At 39.1% G+C, this 23,859-nt stretch overlaps 4 protein-coding genes and 1 long non-coding RNA gene across 8 annotated transcripts; all 5 read left to right on the top strand.

The window, feature by feature from the left end:
* Positions 1–59: 59 nt before the first annotated feature.
* txnl1 (thioredoxin-like 1) lies at positions 60–19,332 on the top strand. 4 transcript variants are annotated; one of them, XM_037752528.1, is made up of 9 exons: positions 60–198; positions 3,861–3,972; positions 8,146–8,242; positions 8,636–8,809; positions 9,012–9,134; positions 9,583–9,652; positions 9,841–10,013; positions 11,287–11,391; positions 11,494–11,766. In XM_037752528.1, the coding sequence occupies exons 2-9, from the start codon at positions 3,875–3,877 to the stop codon at positions 11,521–11,523; spliced, it is 870 nt and encodes a 289-aa protein (XP_037608456.1). In that variant the 5' UTR covers positions 60–198; positions 3,861–3,874; the 3' UTR covers positions 11,524–11,766. The 4 variants fall into 4 exon arrangements, with proteins under 4 accessions (XP_037608456.1, XP_037608457.1, XP_037608455.1 ...); XM_037752529.1 differs by having other exon boundaries at positions 66–204; XM_037752527.1 differs by lacking the exons at positions 60–198; positions 11,494–11,766 and adding an exon at positions 19,030–19,332 and having other exon boundaries at positions 3,711–3,972.
* Positions 12,361–14,298, top strand: LOC119478093 (tripartite motif-containing protein 16-like). The gene has a single exon (XM_037752522.1). The coding sequence runs from the start codon at positions 12,503–12,505 to the stop codon at positions 14,147–14,149; it is 1,647 nt and encodes a 548-aa protein (XP_037608450.1). The 5' UTR covers positions 12,361–12,502; the 3' UTR covers positions 14,150–14,298.
* LOC119478094 (tripartite motif-containing protein 16-like) lies at positions 16,168–18,664 on the top strand. The gene has a single exon (XM_037752524.1). The coding sequence runs from the start codon at positions 16,283–16,285 to the stop codon at positions 17,918–17,920; it is 1,638 nt and encodes a 545-aa protein (XP_037608452.1). The 5' UTR covers positions 16,168–16,282; the 3' UTR covers positions 17,921–18,664.
* Positions 19,333–20,154: 822 nt separating the features above from the next.
* LOC119478123 (tripartite motif-containing protein 16-like) lies at positions 20,155–22,565 on the top strand. The gene has a single exon (XM_037752572.1). The coding sequence runs from the start codon at positions 20,167–20,169 to the stop codon at positions 21,811–21,813; it is 1,647 nt and encodes a 548-aa protein (XP_037608500.1). The 5' UTR covers positions 20,155–20,166; the 3' UTR covers positions 21,814–22,565.
* A 114-nt stretch (positions 22,566–22,679) lies between these two features.
* LOC119478127 lies at positions 22,680–22,988 on the top strand. The gene is made up of 2 exons (XR_005204388.1): positions 22,680–22,826; positions 22,929–22,988. It is a non-coding gene; the product is annotated as an uncharacterized LOC119478127 (long non-coding RNA).
* Positions 22,989–23,859: the final 871 nt, after the last annotated feature.

Below are 23,859 nucleotides of genomic sequence, written 5' to 3'. Positions count from 1 at the left end.
CCGCCTCACCTGGGCTGCTCGGCTCTGCCACGCACCTGCACCAACCTGCCGGACCGGTCCGACACGTCCAACAGCAGTTAAAACAACAACAATAAATAGCTGGTTTAAAAACAACGCGTGGCATTCAGGGAATTGGAGGAGGAGGAGGCTGCAGCTGCTGCTGGAGGAAGACAGGAGCTCTGGTCACGTGACGCGCAGGTAAAGGTGTGTAATTGAATGCTTAATTAACCCAGGTGGTCAATTACAGGGGAATGCTGCTTGGCCTGCTGCTGCTGCTGCTGTCAGAAATAGAAATGTCCCTTTGGATGTGTTTTTTTACTTCTACTTGTGACTTTTTAAAAATTTGAGTTTAGGAGTGACATAAAGCGGTTAAGAACCCAGGGAAAAAAGTGTCTTCCAATTAATTTTTTTTTTTTTTGTGATTTCCTTAATATTTATAAGGTTTAAAGAAAATCTTACAATTTAAACTTTTTTTATTTTTTTTATTATTTTTATTTTTTACAGCATGTCCACTGTAGTGGACCACAGGACCATTTTAATATTAAAGGGACTGTTTGTAAAAATCAGAAATTGGTTGTTAACAGCGACACCTGTGGCCGTTAAGTCAACGAAAGTCAGCATCCTGTTGCTCACGCTCGCCCGTGTGCACCTGCTACCTGAATGTGAGCGAGCATCTGTCAAAACAGTGATGCGACACATGTCAGCTAAAACCACAATATCACTTTATATTTCACCTGCTTGGCAGTAATGTTAGCTGACCAGACGAAGGTCTCTCCATGAATTAATGCTGATTCTAGTGTTGGCTTTTCCTGCCTCAGCCTCCCGACCGCGGCCGGAGGGAACAGGGAAGACACCGGCACCTGGTCGGAGACGATAACGTTTCTCGCTGCGCTGCCCCGTCACTTCACAAGACACGGGAAACCTCTGTTGGTCTGGAGGAGCTGCAGCAGTTATTTCTGCACAAACGTCCACTGTACATTCACTAGATATTCTCAGAGCTAAACTAACTCTCCGGCAGTGTGTAGTGTGCGCGCATGCACGTGAGGTGGAGCGAGCTGTGAGTGAAGGTAAGCAGGCAGAGAAGCAGAGGAGCAGAGTACAGCAGAGACTCCGGCCCTGGAGACCAAAGGTCTCCCCCGCGTCCTCTGACCGCGGCCAACACTGTTTAACAGACGGGCTTCACTAGATATAACTTTGCGGTTTTGGTGCTTCTGTGTAGTTTGTGTTGGAGTATATATATATAAATATATGCAAAAAAAATAAATGCACAAATAAATAACATAAATGCATAAATAAATAAAATGTATTTAAAAATTAATAATAATAAAAAAACAGGAATTTAGCGTGGTGAATTTGTTAAAAGGTTTCCATGTTCTTTATTTTTAGTTAAGCTTGCAGGAACATATGGATGGTAAAATTGTGCATAAATAAATAAATAAAAATAAATGCATAAATTAAAAAAAAAGTGAAAATTAAAAAAGAACAGAAAATAAATAAGGGAATCAATACACAGATAAATAAATAAAGAGGCAACATAAAACAGAAATATAAATTTATGTCACATTTTATCAATTAATTAATGGTTACATGTATTTTCAATAATATATTTGCCTCACAAGTGCAATACTAAATCACTGGAGTACCCCTTTAAATCTAAGTTCAGGCATGACAGCATTAACAAATCTACAGTAACTTTAGAATAAAACAAAACTGCACATCACTAGAAGTGGATTCCTGGACATGCTGGCTGTGATTCAGAAAAAATGAAAGAAGAAGGCTCATGAAGGCTAAGTTGTATATTAATGTTGCTCTTGGTGGAGTGGAATTTAAAAGATTTAAAAAAAAATTAAAATGAAAGTTTTTTGAAAACTCTAGGGGTCAGCAACCTTTACTATCAAAAGAGCCATTTTAGGCAAAGAAAAAAAAAACCTGTCTGCAGCCGCAAAACATTTGAGCATTGTGATGAAGGTAACACGGTTTATAGTCTAAGTATATAGTATATAAGTCGAATGCAGTGAGGTGCAAAAGTGCAAATGTACTACGGAGTATTAGGGTCACATTGAGGGGAAAAAACATCTGAGATTTACAGAATAAAGTTATAATATTACGAGAAAAAAGTCGTAACATTGCGAGAATAAAGTTTATCCTTTTTTTTATTTTATTTTTTTATTATTATTTCAAAAGTACAGTATACATAGTAACAGCAGAAAACGTTAAAAATGGACTTGCATTTATATAGCGCTTTTCTAGTCTTCCGACCAATCAAAGCGCTTTAAATACATACAGAAGAAGCATAGCGAAAACATAAACAAAGAGCTGTGCCAAACATAAAAGGACAACAGAAATGAAACAAAACCAACATAAAATAAAAAAAACAATAAAAATAAATAAATAATAATAAAAAAAGACCACGCGAGAGTATGACAATAATTTCACTTAAAAACTTTAAAGATATTGCATACATTCATTGTTTTCATTGCTTTTTTGTTTTGTGAGGAAGAAATTGTTGGCAGATATAATTCCATTTCTTTCATAAATACAAAGAAATTAGGCTTTTTTGGGGGGTAAATTTACGCTTGTGAATGTGGAACGCGAGAATTAAAATTAATTAATTTTCTTCTTTATCGAGAATAAAGTCATAACTTTACGAGAAATAAAGTCATAACTTTACGAGAAAAAAAGTTGTAATATTACGAGAAATAAAGTCATAACTTTATGAGAAAAAAAGTCGTAATATTGCAAGAATAAAGTCATATCTTTACGAGAAAAAAAGTCGTAATATTACGAGAATAAAGTCATAACTTTACGAGAAATAAGGTCATAACTTTCCGAGAAAAAAAGTCATAACTTTTTCGAGAAAAAAGTCGTAATATTATGAGAATAAAGTCATAACTTTACGAGAAAAAAAGTCATAACTTTATGAGAAAAAAAGTCATAATATTACAAGAATAAAGTCGTAACTTTGCGTGAAAGAAATTCTTAATATAGCGAGAATAAAGTCATAACTTTACGAGAAAAAAAGTCGTAATATTGCGAGAATAAAGTCATAACTTTACGAGAAAAAAAGTCGTAATATTGCGAGAATAAAGTAATATCTTTATGAGAAAAAAGTCGTATTATTACGAGAATAAAGTCATAACTTTACGAGAAATGAGGTCATAACTTTACAAGAAAAAAAGTCATAACTTTTTCGAGAAAAAAGTCGTAATATTACGAGAATAAAGTCATAACTTTACGAGAAATAAAGTCATAATATTACAAGAATAAAGTTGTAACTTTGCGTGAAAGAAATTCTTAGTATAGCGAGAATAAAGTCATAACTTTACGAGAAATAAAGTCGTAATATTACGAGAATGAAGTAATAACTTTACGAGAAAAAAAGTCGTAATATTGAGAGAATAAAGTAATAACTTTACGACTTTTTTCTCTTAACCTTATGACTTTATTATCATAATATCACGACTTTTATTCTCATACCTATGACTTTACTTTCGTTTTTACCGTATTTTTTATATTATTTTACCGTAGACCTACAACAATGATAAATAAAAATGAAAATGAAATGAAAATGAATGAAACATTTTTTTAAACCCACAGGGAGCCACTGGAGAGGGGCTCTTTATCCTATAGAGGGCAGTAACGCATCTACAAGCGTCTAAACTGCCAAAAACATCACAGGCGAAGAAGAGAAAGCCCCGCCCTTTCCGGTGTATTGTCCAATCAGGATTCACATCCGGCTTCACAGCTCACTTGTGCCTGTTGTAGTGGTGTGATTCAGAAAGCAAGCTAGTGAGCTAATCTACCTAACAAGAAAGCTAAACACACTTCATATTTATTAGTTTTTACTGTCCCACATACAGCCACAGACTCCACCATGGTCGGTGTTAAAGTGATCGGGAGCGACCCGGACTTCCAGCCGGAGCTAGCGGCCGCCGGCTCCAGGCTCGCCGTGGTGAAGTTCACAATGGCTGGGTAAGAGTAGCAGGCCGAGCGGCTCAGCAGAGAGCTCTGCAGTCAGTCTCTGCTTTCAGCATCAGACTGGAAAACACCCTGAGGAGCTCCTGGTTTAACTGTTTATTATCTTATAGGTGTGGCTTTCATTGAGGGGAAAGCATGCTGTCATTACCAGGCGTTAGCTAACTAGCTCTGTTGCTTACCATGACATAGCAGTATTTACAGTAACCTGGCTGCTCAGATTTAATGATGAAAAACAGCAACATTACCACCAATATACATGTAACCAAGCTGATGTGTTTTACCTCTTGTTACTAATATGTTGTGATGTATGTTACTAATATAAAGGCTTTGATATTAGTCTAATAAGAGTGTTAAGTTGGATGAAAAGACAGCAAATCAGTGACAGCTTCGATAATAGACTTGTTTAAAATGTATGTGAGACCTAAAAGTCATTACTTTAAGAGAAAAAAAGTCATATTACGAAAAATAAAGCAATAATATTACAAGAATAAAGTCATAACTTTACGAGAATAAAAGTCATAATATTGCAAGAATAAAGTCATAACTTTACGAGAATAAAAGTCGTAATATTACGAGAAAAAATTAATAACTTTACGAGAAAAAAAGTCGTAATATTACGAGAAATAGAGTCATAACTTTACGAGAAAAAAAGTCATAACTTTACGAGAAAAAAGTAATAACTTTACGAGAATAAAAGTCATAATATTGCAAGAATAAAGTCATAACTTTACGAGAATAAAAGTCGTAATATTACTAGAATAAAGTCATAACTTTACGAGAAAAAAAGTCGTAATATTACGAGAAATAAAGTCATAATATTACGAGAAATAAAGTCATAACTTTACGAGAAAAAAAGTCATAATATTACGAGAAATAAAGTCATAATATTACGAGAATAAAAGTCATAATATTGCAAGAATAAAGTCATAACTTTACGAGAATAAAAGTCGTAATATTACGAGAAAAAATTAATAACTTTACGAGAAAAAAAAGTCGTAATATTACGAGAAATAGAGTCATAATATTACGAGAAATAAAGTCATAATATTACGAGAAATAAAGTCATAACTTTACGAGAAAAAAAGTCATATTACGAGAATAAAAGTCATAATATTGCGAGAATAAAGTCATAACTTTGCGAGAATATAGTCCTAATATTACTAGAATAAAGTCATAACTCGGCTCAGCAGGGCTCTGCTCGCTTCAGTCTCCTTTCAGCATAACACTGGAAAACACCCTGAGGAGCTCCTGGTTTAACTGTTTATTATCTTATAGGTGTGGCTTTCATTCAGGGGAAAGCATGCTGTCATTACCAGGCGTTAGTCAGCCAACTAGCTCTGTTGCTTACAATGACATAGCAGTATTTACAGTAACTTAGCTGCTCAGATTTAATGATGAAAAACAGCAACATTACCACCAATATACATGTAACCAAGCTGATGTGTTTTACTTCTTGTTACTAATATGATGTTATGTATGTTATGTGATGTATGTTACTAATATAAAGGCTTTGATATTAGTCTAATAGGAGTGTTAAGTTGGATGAAAAGACAGCAAATCAGTGACAGCTTCGATAATAGACTTGTTTAAAATGTATGTGAGACCTAAAAGTCATTACTTTACGAGAAAAAAAGTCATATTACGAAAAATAAATGAATAATATTACAAGAATAAAGTCATAACTTTACGAGAATAAAAGTCATAATATTGCAAGAATAAAGTCATAACTTTACGAGAATAAAAGTCGTAATATTACGAGAAAAAATTAATAACTTTACGAGAAAAAAAGTCGTAATATTACGAGAAATAGAGTCATAACTTTACGAGAAAAAAAGTCATAACTTTACGAGAAAAAAGTCATAACTTTACGAGAATAAAAGTCATAATATTGCAAGAATAAAGTCATAACTTTACGAGAATAAAAGTCGTAATATTACTAGAATAAAGTCATAACTTTACGAGAAAAAAAGTCGTAATATTACGAGAAATAAAGTCATAATATTACGAGAAATAAAGTCATAACTTTACGAGAAAAAAAGTCATAATATTACGAGAAATAAAGTCATAATATTACGAGAATAAAAGTCATAATATTGCAAGAATAAAGTCATAACTTTACGAGAATAAAAGTCGTAATATTACGAGAAAAAATTAATAACTTTACGAGAAAAAAAGTCGTAATATTACGAGAAATAGAGTCATAATATTACGAGAAATAAAGTCATAATATTACGAGAAATAAAGTCATAACTTTACGAGAAAAAAAGTCATATTACGAGAATAAAAGTCATAATATTGCGAGAATAAAGTCATAACTTTGCGAGAATATAGTCCTAATATTACTAGAATAAAGTCATAACTCGGCTCAGCAGGGCTCTGCTCGCTTCAGTCTCCTTTCAGCATAACACTGGAAAACACCCTGAGGAGCTCCTGGTTTAACTGTTTATTATCTTATAGGTGTGGCTTTCATTCAGGGGAAAGCATGCTGTCATTACCAGGCGTTAGTCAGCCAACTAGCTCTGTTGCTTACAATGACATAGCAGTATTTACAGTAACTTAGCTGCTCAGATTTAATGATGAAAAACAGCAACATTACCACCAATATACATGTAACCAAGCTGATGTGTTTTACTTCTTGTTACTAATATGATGTTATGTATGTTATGTGATGTATGTTACTAATATAAAGGCTTTGATATTAGTCTAATAGGAGTGTTAAGTTGGATGAAAAGACAGCAAATCAGTGACAGTTTCGATAATAGACTTGTTTAAAATGTATGTGAGACCTATCCTGTATACTTTACGAGAAAAAAAGTCGTAATATTACGAGAATAAAGTCAGAACTTTGCGAGAATAAAAGTCATAATATTACGAAAAAAAAAGTCGTAATATTGCAAGAATAAAGTCATAACTTTACGAGAAATAAAGTCATAATATTACGAGAATAAAGTCATAATATTATGAGAATAAAGTCATAATATTATGAGAATAAAGTCATAATATTGCGAGAATAAAGTCATATTACGAGAAATAAAGTCATAATATTACTAGAATAAAGTCATAACTCGGCTAAGCAGGGCTCTGCTCGCTTCAGTCTCTCCTTTCAGCATTACACTGGAAAACACCCTGAGGAGCTCCTGGTTTAACTGTTTATTATCTTATAGGTGTAGCTTTCATTGAGGGGAAAGCATGCTTTCATTAGCAGGCGTTAGTTAACTAGCTCTGTTGCTTACCATGACATAGCAGTATTTACAGTAATTTGGCTGCTGAGGTGATGGTCAGATTTAATGATGAAAAGCTGATATATTGTACTCCTTGTTACTTGTTGTTGTTTGTTAGTTAGCTATGTCTTTACACTTTGACTGTACTTAGCTAATAGTAACTTTAAAAAGACTTTGATATTAGTCTGTACTAGGAGTGTTAAGTTGGATGAAAAGACAGCAAATCAATGACATAGCAGTATTTACAGTAACTTGGCTGCTGAGGTGATGGTCAGATTTAATGATGAAAAACAGCAACATTACCACCAATATACATGTAACTTAATAATTAAAAATAATAGCTAATATAATGATGTATGTATGTATAAATAATTAAATATCACTAGAAAAATAAAATAAAAATATATATTAATAGAACATGTCATGAATCCCTGAAATTACAATAATATATATATATATATATATATTTTTAATAAACTTCACATTTTAGAAGCTGTATTTTATTATACTTAATATATAGTCACTTAACACTCCTACAGAATATGCTATTATTAACTTTTATGTTTTACTTCTTGTTACTTGTTGTTGTTTGTTAGTTAGTTAGTTAGTTAGTTATGTTTTTACATTTTGATTGTACTTAGCTAATAGTAACTTTAAAAAGGCTTTGATATTAGTCTGGAGGAGTGTTGAGTTGGATGGAAAGACAGCAAATGAATGACAGTTTCGATAATAGACTAGCTTAAAATGTATGTGAGACCTATACTGTTCAACTCTAACAGCTTCTAAAATGTGAAGTTTTGCTGGTTTTGATTTGATAAAATAACTGAAACATTTCATTGATTATTGTCATTAATGTTAATTGTCCTGTTGACTAACTGGCTAATCGTTTCAGCGCTACTTGAGAGACCAGAGCAGATCACTAACACCCTCTCCTCTGCCTCCTCAGGTGTCGGCCCTGTGTCAGAATAGCTCCAGCTTTCAACATGTTGAGTAACAAGTACCCACAGGTCGTCTTCCTGGAAGTAGATGTCCATGTCTGTCAAGTAAGTCTGATCTGCCGCATCCACCACAATGGTTTTCATCCAGCAGACTTATCCTTCAATTTGAAATTATACACAAAGTCTCTACTTCACCAAGGTGTTACCAGTCATTTGGCATTCAAATTTAAACTTGGTTGGCTGCTGAAAACCGTAAACATGACTGGAAAAGTCGCCATTTGTGAAAAAACGTGGACCAAAAACATTAATTTCCCGTCTTTCCGGGTGTTGCAGACTCAAGAGTCGAAGCAACAGAAAGTGATCTCCGTGCTGAAACAGAAATGTCAAATCGACACAAGTCACCAGAGAGATCCGGCACGGTGTTAAACCAACGGTCAGTTTAGACATGGTTTTGATGACGCGAGGTAAAGTTTACAAAACCATTTCTCTTTCTCTCAGGCAACAGCGGCAGCCAACAACATCTCAGCCACACCGACGTTCTTGTTCTTCAGGAACCGGGTGCGGGTGGACCAGTATCAGGGGGCAGACTCTGCGGGTCTGGAGGAGAAGATCAAACAACACACAGAGAACGACCCGGGAAACAGCGAGGACTCGGACATTCCAAAGGGATACGTGAGTTGAATCCATTATCCATTATTACACAGTATGTGTCGTGAAGTTGGAAACAGAAGAAAATAATAAAGTACTTGTGTGAACCGGAGAGAATGTGAATCAGCCAGTTGCCTCAAAAGGACAGGTGTATAAATGGCAAGGCTGCATATATGCAGGAATAGACCCAGAAGTTGATTTTGTCTTGCTTCGGTTTGTTTTTCAGATGGACCTCATGCCTTTTGTCAGCAAAGCCGGCTGCGAGTGCCTCAACGAGAGCGACGACTGTGGCTTCGATAACTGCTTAATCAAAGACTCCACCTACATGGAGTCCGACTGTGATGAGCAGGTACGAGCCGGTAACTCTAATAACCCATCCCCGGCACAAATGTGGGATTTTGCAATCACAAGAATGAAGGACCGTTCAGTCAGTTTATTTATTATTTGAAGGGCTGTCAATCGATTTCAAATATTTAATCGCTATTAATCCTATGATTGTCCATAGTTAATCGCTGATACCTTAAAGGGAGATTTGTCAAGTATTGAGTTAGCAAATATGCTTGCTTTATGCAAATATATATGTATATGTTTATTATTGGAAATCATTAACAACACAAAACAATGACAAATATTGTCCAGAAACCCTCACAGGTACTGCATTTAGCATAAAAAAAATATGCTCAAATCATAACATGGCAAACTCAAACCCAACAGGGTACTTTCTCAGTTTAGCTGTCTGATAAATTGAATTTAATGGTAATTAGTCTAATATGTTGCTGTCCTTGAATCTTGTCTAGTTGCTGATAACTATCGCTTTCAACCAGCCTGTGAAGCTCTACTCTATGAAGCTACTGTCCTCAGACTTTGGTGAGCTTTTTTTTTATGCTGCTCTATATTTAATGACTTCATTAATATGAATCTCTCATCTGGAGGTACTGCATGAAAAAAATGTTCAGTTCCCCGATAACTAACATCCCATTATTTTTTCTCCGTCCTCCCCTCCCTCCCTCCCTCCCTCCGTCCTTCCTCCCTTCTCTCGTCCTTCCCCACGTCAGCCCAAGCCCCTAAGGTGGTGAAGGTGTTCATCAACCTCCCTCGGTCGATGGGCTTCGACGACGCCGAGCGGAGCGAAGCCACTCAGGCTCTGGAGCTGTCAGAGGAAGACTACAAAGACGACGGTCTGATTCCACTGCGCTACGTCAAGTTTCAGAATGTACAGAGTGTTACGGTAAGGACCAGAATACCAACATTACTGCTGAAACATAGCCATTGTTGGGCTTGAGACAAAATGTCACTTTGAATGTTTGGTAATGCGCCGGCTAATGTATTTCATAGGGCTGACAATCGATTAAAACCCCTTTGAAAATGGCGATGCCAGTTTTTTCCTCGCCAAAATTTTGCATAAGTTTGGAGCAAAAATGCGTTCATGTGTTAAAGACATTAGTGGCATTAAAACAAATTTTCGTTAAAGCATTATTATTGCGTTGCTATGGAAATGAGGTTTTGATTTAGGAAAAAAAAAACGCATTTGGATTGTTTGTTATATGCACGATTAATCGGTTGATTGATCGTTAGTGTTACCAATGATCAATTAAGGAAAGTGCTTAAAATTGGCATCCCTAATGTAAGCCATATTTGAATCCATTATTATTATTTCTTATCTTATTATTTATCAAGTGCTTCCGAGTAGGAAATCTGTCCAAAAGTTCCGAGTCCTACTTTTAGAATTAGGAGTAAAAGTGTTTTATCAACTTTCTTAACTCGGGAAATATCTGATATTTAGCAGAGCCCCAGATGTGTCCCAACATGTTAGGAGATGGTGTACCTGTAGAGATATTTATTGTTGATAAAAGATTTGTTGTTTTTATTTCTGAGAATGGCCAGATGCATCATGTTTTCGGGTTTTGTCCTGGAGAGAATTTCTTCAAATTTGGCGCAAACATCCACTTGGAAACAAGGATGAACTGATTCGATTTTTGGTGGTCAAAGTTCAAGGTCATTGTGACCTTACGTCCGCTCTATTCTTGTGATATCTCAGGAACACCTGGAGGGAATTTCATTTACATGTGGCACAAACATCCACTTGGACTCAAGGATGAAGTGATTGGATTTTGAGAGTCAGAGGTCACTGTGACCTCACAAAACACGTTTTTGACCATAACTCAAGAATTCATATGCTAATCATGACAATTTCACACAAATGTCTAACATGATAGAATGATGAAGTGATGCCATTTTTGAGACAGACGTGGCTGCAAACTGCAACTTAACTGGTTGGCGGAGGGGTACAACCACCAGGTGGTTATTCTACTTCATCCTAGGATAACTTTCAGTGTGATTCCTATGAGGAATTCTGGCAGGCTTGATTAAACAGGCCCTGATCAGTCTACCTATAATAACACGGTTCTATCTGAGCCATCTAGTGGTTAAAACTCCCAGGTTTAACTGGTTTAGTGTGTTTCATGATGGTATTTGTCCTTTTGTTTTTTTTTCCTCACCAGTTGTTTGTCAAGTCAAACCAAGGAGACGAGGAGACGACAAAAATCAACTACCTGACATTCATAGGCACTCCGGTACAGGCCACCAACATGAGCGACTTCAAGAGGGTAAGGACCAGTTACAGCAGCCTGGATTCATCTATGTTCAGGTTTGTTTGTGAGTGTGTGTGTTGTGCTCACGGAGGTTAATTTTATTCTGTCGCCATGTAGGTTGTGGGAAAGAAAGGAGAGAGTCACTGAGCAGGAGAACCAATGGGAGGATGAGAAGAAAAAGAAGAAGAAGAGGAGGCTGCAGATACACCCAAGGACTTTCCCTCTGCCAAAGCTGCCCCACACACACACACACACACACACACAGTCTCCAGCTGACCTCCTCAAATTCTGGATGAATTCTCCGTCTGTGGAGACTCAGTCTATAAATCGTTTGTATTGTAATTCTGATGAAAATCACTGTAAATAAAACACAATCCTTTTTCAAAGGCATGTGCGTTGTGTCTGCTTTCTGTGGGAACTACTGTAGGAGGAGGAGGAGTGGTAGCAGTAGCAGTGGATGTGGCACTGGTAACAGTTCTACTATTACAATACATGAATACATGCAGTAGCATATTGACATCTGTAATAATATAAGCAATAAGAGCAGCTTGTTAGTTTATTTGTGAGCACATTACGTGCTGTATCTGCATTTTGTTTTCAGCATCCTGGACAGCACTTACAATTTCTTGGGTGCTGACAATTTTCCCACCAGAAGCTTGAAATGTATGTGCGTTTGTGAGCACACGACTGGATAAATGAGACTTGGATTATACTGCACGAGTTATAACATTATATTTTCTACACTGTTCAAATTGATAAAATAATGGTGAGTTGGACAGATGTGTTGGAATTGTGATTATTTAGATCATGAACAGTGTGTCCTGCACCGCAGGCTGATATCACTGTTTCTGACTCTGGAATTAATCAAATTTCTTCCTGCTCTCAAACAAAGCCAGTCCCCTTCAGTCCACGTGTTCCCTGATTCCTGCCTCCTACACTGATATGCCAGTTTACAGATGGGTGTAACCAACATGCTGTGAAGTACAAGAGCTGACAAACCTTATTCAGTGCAGATCAGTGAGTGAACACTGACAAGGTAGTTCAGTCTTGGTTTGGATCAGTTCCCAGTGTCTTTCTTGTATGAGGAAGTTAATCTGTTTGTTATTCACTGTCTCTGAGAGGTGAAATGGCGCAGCGAGGAATTCAGACTGACCAGGAAAAACTCTGCTGTTCGATCTGTTTGGATCTACTGAAGGATCCGGTGACTATTTCCTGTGGTCACAACTACTGTATGAGCTGTATTACAAGCCACTGGGATGAAGAGGATCAGAAAGAAATCTACAGCTGTCCTCAGTGCGGACAGACATTTGGACCGAGGCCTGCTCTGGTGAGAAACACCATGTTGACAGATTTAGTGGAGGAACTGAAGAAGACAGGACTCCAAGCTGCTCCAGCTGATCACTGCTATGCCGGACCTGGAGATGTGGCCTGTGATTTCTGCACTGGGAGAAAGAGAAAGCTGAAAGCTTTCAAGTCCTGTCTGCAGTGTCTGGTCTCTTACTGTGAGCAGCACCTCCAGCCTCACTATGAAGTTGTTCCATTAAAGAAACACATGCTGGTCGACCCCTCCAAGAAGCTTCAGGAGAACATCTGCACTCGTCACAATGAAGTGATGAAGATTTTCTGTCGTACTGATCAGCAGTGTATCTGTATTCTCTGCTCCATGGATGAACATAAAGGCCACGACACAGTTTCAGCTGCAGCAGAAATGACTGAGAAGCAGAAAGAGCTCGGGGCGAGTCGGCAAAAGATCCAGCAGAGAATCCAGAACAGAGAGAAAGATGTGAAGGTGCTCCAGCAGGAGGTGGAGACTATCAATCACTCTGCTAATAAAGCAGTGGAGGACAGCGAGAAGATCTTCACAGATGCGAAGCAGCAGATCAGATCTCGTCAGAAAGCTGAAGTGACTCACGTCAACGAGCTTCAGGAGAAGCTGCAGAAGGAGATCGCCGAGCTGAGGAGGAAAGACTCTGGGCTGGAGCAGCTGTCACACACAGAGGACCACACGCAGTTTCTACAGAACTACACCATGCTGCCACGTCTGAGTGAAGCTACAGACTCACCCAGCATCATCCGCCCTCTGAGGTACACTGAGGATGTGACTGCAGCTGTGTCAGAGGCCAAAGATAAACTACAGGACATTCTGAGTGAGGAATGGACCACAAGCTCACTGATAGGTACTGAAGATGTTTTAGTGCCACAACCAGAGCCCAAGACCAGAGATGAATTCCTCAAATATTCATGTCAAATCACACTGGCTCTAAACACAGCACACCAACATTTGGTGTATTCAAGTAGCCGAGAGACCGCAAAATACGATTATAATCGGAATAACCCTTATTGTCACCCAGACAGATTCACTGACTGGTCTCAGGTTTTGTGTAGACAAAGTCTGACTGGACGTTGTTACTGGGAGGTGGAGTGGAAGGGGCGCGACATTTTTATAGCAGTCGCATACAAGAATATGAGCATAGCAGGAAGAGAAAGTGCATTTGGAAACAATGACAAGTCTTGGGCATTAGAGTGTTTCGACGATGGTTATTATGATTTCAGACATAACAACATCACAACTTCCATCTCTGGTCCTCAGTCCTCCAGAGTAGGAGTGTATCTGGACCACAGTGCAGGTATTCTGTCCTTCTACAGCGTCTCTGAAACCATGACTCTCCTCCACAGAGTCCAGACCACATTCACTCAGCCACTCTATGCTGGATTTGGTGTGCCTTATGGAGGCTCTGCTGAAATCTGTAACACTTTAAACACAGAAGACTGAAATCCAGAGAGACAAGACACCACACGACAACTCATTTAGAGTTTCTGTATGTGGCGCTCTGTCTCTTTTCAGCCATGGTGGTTATCACTGCTCATGATGTTTTGTTATTATTCTTTAAAGCAACATATTTGTATACTAAATAACCAATTGCAAAAAAAATCTTTAAAGTGATAAATTTAAGATCTTAAAAAAAAGTAAAAAAATAAATAATGTGAAAATTGAGTGAGGGATAATGATAAAGTAAATAAAAAATATTATTTTGGGATATTTCTGGTTTTAAATCTATGCAGTGAAACAATAAACTTTTTTTTATTATTATAAATTAGTTATGGATTGTAGGAGACCTCTTATATTGGAAGGAAATGGGAGCGGTGTGGGATTTAAAAATCATATATTTGTCAATAAATAACTGAACAGAATAAATACATGCTTTCCCAATTGATGTCATCATATAGACTTATTTTTTCTTTTTTGTGTATTGTTAATATATATATGTATATGTGTGTATGTATATGTGTATGTGTGTATATATGTATATTTGTCTTCTTCTTTTCTTCTCAGTTATCCATTTACTCTTTGTTCTATCTTACTCTTCTGTTCTGTATGTACCACTGGGTGTATAAAATACAAGAAAGAAAATTACAAATATACTGTTGCAAATACTGCATATATTGTGGATGTATAATTCATGAGTAATTTTCAATAAAAGTATTATAAAAAATATAGACTTCTCTGAGCAGATATGTCCCTGTTGTAACACATGTGGTGTGATTATTGAGCCTCTAACCTGTTGTGTGGTCTGTATAGTTCTTCTGTTGATCTATGTTTGTATTCCTTCTGTATTATTTTCAATCCTCTCTGTTCTCCTGCATGGGCCTTTATGGAGGGGCACAATAAGTTTTCTCCTTATCTCAGCATTATAATAAATATGTTAACGTGTTATTATTGCGTTAACTTTGATGGCCTCCGGTACAGGCCACCAACATGAGAGACTTCAAGAGGATATGGACCAGTTACAGCAGCCTGGATTCATCTATGTTCAGGTTTGTTTGTGAGTGTGTGTGTTGTACTCACGGAGGTTCATTTTATTCAGTTGCCATGTAGGTTGTGGGAAAGAAAAGAGAGAGTCACTGAGCAGGAGAACCAATGGGAGGATGAGAAGAAGAGGAAGAGGAGGCTGCAGATACACCCAAGGACTTTCCCTCTGTCAAAGCTGCCCCACACACACACACACACACACACACACACACACACACACACACACACAGTCTCCAGCTGACCTCCTCAAGTTCTGGATGAATTCTCCGTCTGTGGAGACTCAGTCTATAAATCGTTTGTATTCTAATTCTGATGAAAATCACTGTAAATAAAACACAATCCTTTTTCAAAGGCATGTGCGTTGTGTCTGCTTTCTGTGGGAACTACTGTAGGAGGAGGAGGAGGAGGAGGAGTGGTAACAGTAGCAGTGGATGTGGCACTGGTAACAGTTCTGCTATTACAATACATGCAGTAGTATATGTACATCTGCAATAATATAAGCAATAAGAGCAGCTTGTTAGTTTATTTATAAGCACATTATGTGCTGTATCTGCATTTTGTTTTCGGCATCCTGGACAGCACTTACAATTTCTTGGGTGCTGACAATTTTCCCACCAGAAGCTGGAAATGTATGTGCGTTTGTGAGCACACGACTGGATAAATGAGCCTTGGATTATACTGCACGAGTTATAACATTATATTTTCTACACTGTTCAAATTGATAAAATAATGGTGAGTTGGACAGATGTGTTGGAATTGTGATTATTTAGATCACGAACAGTGTCCCCTGCACCGCAGGCTGATATCACTGTTTCTGACTCTGGAATTAATCAAATGTCTTCTTCCTGCTCTCAAACAAAGCCAGTCCCCTTCAGTCCACGTGTTCCCTGATTCCTGCCTCCTCCACTGATATGCCAGTTTACAGATGGGTGTAACCATCATGCTGTGAAGTACAAGTCCTGACGAGCCTTATTCAGTGCAGATCAGTGAGTGAACGTTAAAACGTTAGCTCAGTCTTGGTTTGGATCAGTTCCCAGCGTCTTTCTTGTATGAGGAAGTGAATCTGTTTGTTATTCACTGTCTCTGAGAGGTGAAATGGCGCAGCGAGGAATTCAGACGGATCAGGAAAAACTCTGCTGTTCGATCTGTTTGGATCTACTGAAGGATCCGGTGACTATTTCCTGTGGTCACAACTACTGTATGAGCTGTATTAAAAGCCACTGGGATGAAGAGGATCAGAAAGAAATCTACAGCTGTCCTCAGTGCAGACAGACCTTTGGACCGAGGCCTGCTCTGGTGAGAAGCACCATGTTGGCAGATTTAGTGGAGGACCTGAAGAAGACAGGACTCCAAGCTGCTCCAGCTGATCACTGCTATGCCGGACCTGGAGATGTGGCCTGTGATTTCTGCACTGGGAGGAAGCTGAAAGCTTTCAAGTCCTGTCTGCAGTGTCTGGTCTCTTACTGTGAGCAGCACCTCCAGCCTCACTTTGAAGTTGTTCCATTAAAGAAACACAAGCTGGTCGACCCCTCCAAGAAGCTTCAGGAGAACATCTGCACTCGTCACAATGAGGTGATGAAGATTTTCTGCCGTACTGATCAGCAGTGTATCTGTTATCTCTGCTCCATGGATGAACATAAAGGCCACGACACAGTTTCAGCTGCAGCAGAAATGACTGAGAGGCAGAAAGAGCTCGGGGCGAGTCGGCAAAAGATCCAGCAGAGAATCCAGAACAGAGAGAAAGATGTGAAGATGCTCCAGCAGGAGGTGGAGACTATCAACCGCTCTGCTGATAAAGCAGTGGAGGACAGCGAGAAGATCTTCACAGATGCGAAGCAGCAGATCAGATCTCGTCAGAAAGCTGAAGTGACTCACGTCAACGAGCTTCAGGAGAAGCTGCAGAAGGAGATCGCCGAACTGAGGAGGAAAGACACTGGGCTGGAGCAGCTGTCACATACGGAGGACCACACCCAGTTTCTACAGAACTACACCATGCTGTCACGTCTTAATGAAGCTACAGACTCACCCAGCATCAATATCCGCCCTCTGAGGTACAATGAGGATGTGACTGCAGCTGTGTCAGAGGCCAAAGATAAACTACAGGACATTCTGAGTGAGGAATGGACCAAGATCTCACTGACAGAGACTGAAGATCTTTTAGTGCCACAACCAGAGCCCAAGACCAGAGATGAACTCCTCAAATATTCATGTCAAATCACACTGGCTCTAAACACAGCACACAAACATATGGTGAATTCAAGCCGAGAGACCGCAAAATGCTCTTATAATCAATTATCCCAATATTGTCACCCAGACAGATTCACTGACTGGTCTCAGGTTTTGTGTAGACAAAGTCTGACTGGACGTTGTTACTGGGAGGTGGAGTGGGAAGGGTACGACCTTTTTGTAGCAGTGGCATACAAGAATATTAGCAGAGCAGGAAGAGAAAGCGCATTTGGAAACAATGACAAGTCTTGGGCATTACAGTGTTTCGACGATGGTTATGAATTCAGATATAACAACATCACAACTCCCATCTCTGGTCCTCAGTCCTTCAAAGTAGGAGTGTATCTGGACCACAGTGCAGGTATTCTGTCCTTCTACAGCGTCTCTGAAACCATGACTCTCCTCCACAGAGTCCAGACCACATTCACTCAGCCACTCTGTCCTGGATTTGGTGTGCCTTATGGAGGCTCTGCTGAAATCTGTAACACTTTAAACACAGAAGACTGAAATCCAGAGAGACAAGACACCACACACGACAACTCGTTTAGAGTTTCTGTATGTGGTGCTCTGTCTCTTTTCAGCCATGGTGGTTATCACTGCTCATGATGTTTTTGTTATTATTCTTTAAAGCAACCTATTTGTATACTAAATAACCAATTGCAAAAAATAAACTAACTTTAATGTAATAAATTGTGTGAGGGATAATGATAAAATAATTAAAATATATATTATTTTGGGACATTTCTTGTTTTAAATCTATGCAGTGAAACAATAAACATGTTTTTTTCAGTGTAAATTAGTTATGGATTGTGAGAGACCTCAGATATTTGAAGGAAATAGGAACCTTGTGAGATTTAAAAATCAGATATTTGGCAATAAATAACTGGAAGAATAAATACAGTTTTCCCAAATGATGTCATCATATAGACTGCTTTAATCTTTTTTTGTGAGCATATAATATATATATATATATATGTTTATGTGAATGCATATGTTGGCTACAGTATGTGTATGTATATGGATGTATGTATGTACTGTATATGTGAATGTGTCTGTATATATATGCATGTTTTTCTTCTTTTCTTCAGTTATCCATTTACTCTTTGTTCTATCTCTTCTGTTCTGTATGTAGCACTGGGTGTATGAAAAAATGCAAATATACTATTGCAAATACTGCATATATTGTGGATGTATAATTCATGAGCAATTTGCAATAAAAGTATTACAAAAATATAGACTTCTCTGAGCAGATATGTCCCTGTTGTAACACATGTGGTGTGATTATTGAGCCTCTAACCTGTTGTATGGTCTGTATAGTTCTTCTGTTGATCTATGTTTGTATTCCTTCTGTATTATTTCCAGTCCTCTCTGTTCTCCTGCATGGGCCTTTATGGAGTGACACAATAAGTTTTCTCCTTATCTCAGCATTTGAAATAAATGCGTTAACGTGTTATTATTGCGTTAACTTTGACGGCCTCCGGTACAGGCCACCAACATGAGCGACTTCAAGAGAGTAATGGACCAGTTACAGCAGCCTGGATTCATCCATGTTCAGGTTTGTTTGTGAGTGTGTGTGTTGTGCGAACTGAGGTTCATTTTATTCAGTCGCCATGTAGGTTGTGGGAAAGAAAGGAGAGAGTCACTGAGCAGGAGAACCAAGGGGAGGATGAGAAGAAGAGGAAGAGGAGGCTGCAGATACACCCAAGGACTTTCCCTCTGTCAAAGCTGCCCCACACACACACACACACACACACACACACACACACACACACACACACACACACACACACACACACACACAGTCTCCAGCTGACCTCCTCAAGTTCTGGATGAATTCTCCGTCTGTGGAGACTCAGTCTATAAATCGTTTGTATTGTAATTCTGATGAAAATCACTGTAAATAAAACACAATCCTTTTTTCTTTCATGTGCGTTGTGTCTGCTTTCTGTGGGAACTACTGTAGGAGGAGGAGGAGGAGTGGTAACAGTAGCAGTGGATGTGGCACTGGTAACAGTTCTGCTATTACAATACATGCAGTAGCATATGGACATCTGCAATAATATAAGCAATAAGAGCAGCTTGTTAGTTTATTTATAAGCACATTATGTGCTGTATCTGCATTAAGTTTTCGGCATCCTGGACAGCACTTACAATTTCTTGGGTGATGACAATTTTCCCACCGGAAGCTGGAAATGTATGTGCGTTTGTGAGCACACGACTGGATAAATGAGCCTTGGATTATACTGCACGAGTTATAACATTATATTTTCTACACTGTTCAAATTGATAAAATAATGGTGAGCTGGACAGATGTGTTTGAATTGTGATTATTTAGATCATGAACAGTGTCTCCTGCACTGCAGGCTGATATCACTGTTTCTGACTGCGCTGACAGGACGATCATGATGATCATTGACCCTGTCCAGGTTTGTGTTTCACTCCATGTCGCAAAAAGGGACTATAAACACACGCTGCCTGTAAAACACTCCTCTTCCTGGAATGGATCAAATTTCTTCTTCCTGCTCTCAAACAAAGCCAGTCCCCTTCAGTCCACGTGGTCCCTGCTTCCTGCCCCCTCCACTGATCTACCAGTTTACAGACGGGTGTAACCAACATGCTGTGAAGTGCAAGAGCTGACCAGCCTTATTCAGTGCAGATTGAGTGCAACTCAGTTTTGGTTCGGATCAGTTCCCATAGTCTTTCTTGTATGAGGAAGTGAATCTGTTTGTCATTCGCTGTCTCTGAGAGGTGAAATGGCGCAACAAGGAATTCAGATGGACGGGGAAAAACTCTGCTGTTCGATCTGTTTGGATCTCCTGAAGGATCCGGTGACTATTCCCTGTGGTCACAACTACTGTATGAGCTGTATTAAAAGCCACTGGGATGAAGAGGATCAGAAAGAAATCTACAGCTGTCCTCAGTGCAGACAGACCTTTGGACCGAGGCCTGCTCTGGTGAGAAACACCATGTTGGCAGATTTAGTGGAGGAACTGAAGAAGACAGGACTCCAAGCTGCTCCAGCTGATCACTGCTATGCCGGACCTGGAGATGTGGTCTGTGATTTCTGCACTGGGAGGAAGCTGAAAGCTCTCAAGTCCTGTCTGCAGTGTCTGGTCTCTTACTGTGAGCAGCACCTCCAGCCTCACTATGAATCCCCCGCCTTTGGAAAACACAAGCTGGTCGACGCCTCCAAGAAGCTTCAGGAGAACATCTGCACTCGTCACAATGAGGTGATAAAGATTTTCTGCCGTACTGATCAGCAGTGTATCTGTATTCTCTGCTCCATGGATGAACATAAAGGCCACGACACAGTTTCAGCTGCAGCAGAAATGACTGAGAGGCAGAAAGAGCTCGGGGCAGGTCGACAAAAGATCCAACAGAGAATCCAGAAGAGAGAGAAAGATGTGAAGGTGCTCCAGCAGGAGGTGGAGGCTATCAATCGCTCTGCTGATAAAGCAGTGGAGGACAGCGAGAAGATCTTCACAGATGTGAAGCAGCAGATCAGATCTCGTCAGAAAGCTGAAGTGACTCACGTCAACGAGCTTCAGGAGAAGTTGCAGAAGGAGATCGCCGAGCTGAGGAGGAAAGACGCTGGGCTGGAGCAGCTGTCACACACAGAGGACCACACCCAGTTTCTACAGAGCTACCCCATGCTGTCACGTCTTAGTGAAGCTACAGACTCACCCAGCATCAGTATCCGCCCTCTGAGGTACACTGAGGATGTGACTGCAGCTGTGTCAGAGGCCAAAGATAAACTACAGGACATTCTGAGTGAGGAATGGACCAAGATCTCACTGACAGAGACTGAAGATGTGTTACTGCCACAACCAGAGCCCAAGACCAGAGATGAATTCCTCAAATATTCATGTCAAATCACACTGGATCTAAACACAGCACACAAACATATGGTGTATTACAGTACCCGAGAGACCGCAATATACGGTTATAACTTAGATGTCCAATATAATAACCCAGACAGTTTCACTGACTGGTCTCAGGTTTTGTGTAGACAAAGTCTTACTGGACGTTGTTACTGGGAGGTGGAGTGGAAAGGGTGCAAGCTTTTTTTAGCAGTCGCATACAAGAATATTCGCAGAGCAGGAAGAGAAAGCGCATTTGGAAACAATGACAAGTCTTGGGCATTAGAGTGTTTCGACGATGGTTATTATGAATTCAGACATAACAACATCACAACTTCCATCTCTGGTCCTCAGTCCACCAGAGTAGGAGTGTATCTGGACCACAGTGCAGGTATTCTGTCCTTCTACAGCGTCTCTGAAACCATGACTCTCCTCCACAGAGTCCAGACCACATTCACTCAGCCACTCTGTCCTGGATTTGGTGTGCATGTTCGTGGAGCCTCTGTTGAAATCTGTAACACTTTAAACACAAAAGACTGAAATCCAGAGAGACAAGACACCACACGACAACTCATTTAGAGTTTCTGTATGTGGCGCTCTGTCTCTTTTCAGCCATGGTGGTTATCACTGCTCATGATGTTTTTGTTATTATTCTTTAAAGCAACCTATTTGTATACTAAGTAATCAATTGCATAAAAGAAACTAACTTTAATGTAATAAATTGTGTGAGGGATAATGATAAAATAATTAAAATATATATTATTTTGGGACATTTCTTGTTTTAAATCTATGCAGTGAAACAATAAACATGTTTTTTTCAGTGTAAATTAGTTATGGATTGTGAGAGACCTCAGATATTTGAAGGAAATAGGAACCTTGTGAGATTTAAAAATCAGATATTTGGCAATAAATAACTGGACAGAATAAATACAGTTTTCCCAAATGATGTCATCATATAGACTGCTTTTTCCTTTTTTTGTGTGCATGTAATATGTATATATATGTATATGTGTATGCGTATGCATGTTTGCATGTGTATGCATATATGGGCTATGTGTATATATATGGATGTATGTGTGAATACTTAATGTATGTGTGTATATATGCATGTTTTTCTTCTTTTCTTCAGTTATCCATTTACTCTTTGTTCTATCTCTTCTGTTCTGTATGTAGCACTGGGTGTATGAAAACATGCAAATATACTATTGCAAATACTGCATATATTGTGGATGTATAATTCATGAGTAATTTGCAATAAAAGTATTAAAAAAATATAGACTTCTCTGAGCAGATATGTCCCTGTTGTAACACATGTGGTGTGATTATTGAGCCTCTAACCTGTTGTGTGGTCTGTATAGTTCTTCTGTTGATCTATGTTTGTATTTCTACTGTATTATTTTCAGTCCTCTCTGTTCTCCTGCATGGGCCTTTATGGAGGGGCACAATAAGTTTTCTCCTTATCTCAGCATTTTAATAAATGCGTTAACGTGTTATTGTTGCGTTAACTTTGACGGCCTCCGGTACAGGCCACCAACATGAGAGACTTCAAGAGGGTATGGACCAGTTACAGCAGCCTGGATTCATCTATGTTCAGGTTTGTTTGTGAGTGTGTGTGTTGTGCTCACGGAGGTTCATTTTATTCAGTTGCCATGTAGGTTGTGGGAAAGAAAGGAGAGAGTCACTGAGCAGGAGAACCAAGGGGAGGATGAGAAGAAGAGGAGGAAGAGGAGGCTGCAGATACACACAAGGACTCTTCCTCTGCCAAAGCTGCTCCCCTCCCCACACACACACACAAACACACCCACACACACACACACACACACACACACACACACACACACAGTCTCCAGCTGACCTCCTCAAGTTCTGGATGAATTCTCCGTCTGTGGAGACTCAGTCTATAAATCGTTTGTATTGTAATTCTGATGAAAATCACTGTAAATAAAACACAATCCTTTTTTCTTTCATGTGCGTTGTGTCTGCTTTCTGTGGGAACTACTGTAGGAGGAGGAGGAGGAGTGGTAACAGTAGCAGTGGATGTGGCACTGGTAACAGTTCTGCTATTACAATACATGAATACATGCAGTAGCATATGGACATCTGTAATAATATAAGCAATAAGAGCAGCTTGTTAGTTTATTTATAAGCACATTATGTGCTGTATCTACATTTTGTTTTCGGCATCCTGGACAGCACTTACAATTTCTTGGGTGCTGACAATTTTCCCGCCAGAAGCTTGAAATGTATGTGCGTTTGTGAGCACACGACTGGATAAATGAGACTTGGATTATACTGCACGAGTTATAACATTATATTTTCTACACTGTTCAAATTGATAAAATAATGGTGAGCTGGACAGATGTGTTTGAATTGTGATTATTTAGATCATGAACAGTGTCTCCTGCACTGCAGGCTGATATCACTGTTTCTGACTGCGCTGACAGGACGATCATGATGATCATTGACCCTGTCCATGTCGCAAAAAGGGACTATAAACACACGCTGCCTGTAAAACACTCCTCTTCCTGGAATGAATCAAATTTCTTCTTCCTGCTCTCAAACAAAGCCAGTCCCCTTCAGTCCACG

Source organism: Sebastes umbrosus, chromosome 19 (genome assembly GCF_015220745.1).
Source record: "Sebastes umbrosus isolate fSebUmb1 chromosome 19, fSebUmb1.pri, whole genome shotgun sequence".
Taxonomy (NCBI): domain Eukaryota; kingdom Metazoa; phylum Chordata; class Actinopteri; order Perciformes; family Sebastidae; genus Sebastes; species Sebastes umbrosus.
Note: the sequence above shows the minus strand (reverse complement) of the source record. Positions and strands in the feature narration are given on the sequence as shown.

What these genes read in the sequence shown, in the direction of transcription:
- txnl1 (XM_037752527.1), top strand. Translation starts at nt 3,875, where the DNA reads ATGGTCGGTGTTAAAGTGATCGGGAGCGACCCGGACTTCCAGCCGGAG. An exon ending in GCTACTGTCCTCAGACTTTG is followed by an intron (nt 9,653 to 9,840) that starts GTGAGCTTTTTT and finishes TCCCCACGTCAG; the next exon opens with CCCAAGCCCCTAAGGTGGTG. An exon ending in ACATGAGCGACTTCAAGAGG is followed by an intron (nt 11,392 to 19,029) that starts GTAAGGACCAGT and finishes GTCGCCATGTAG; the next exon opens with GTTGTGGGAAAGAAAGGAGA.
- LOC119478093 (XM_037752522.1), top strand. Translation starts at nt 12,503, where the DNA reads ATGGCGCAGCGAGGAATTCAGACTGACCAGGAAAAACTCTGCTGTTCG.
- LOC119478094 (XM_037752524.1), top strand. Translation starts at nt 16,283, where the DNA reads ATGGCGCAGCGAGGAATTCAGACGGATCAGGAAAAACTCTGCTGTTCG.
- LOC119478123 (XM_037752572.1), top strand. Translation starts at nt 20,167, where the DNA reads ATGGCGCAACAAGGAATTCAGATGGACGGGGAAAAACTCTGCTGTTCG.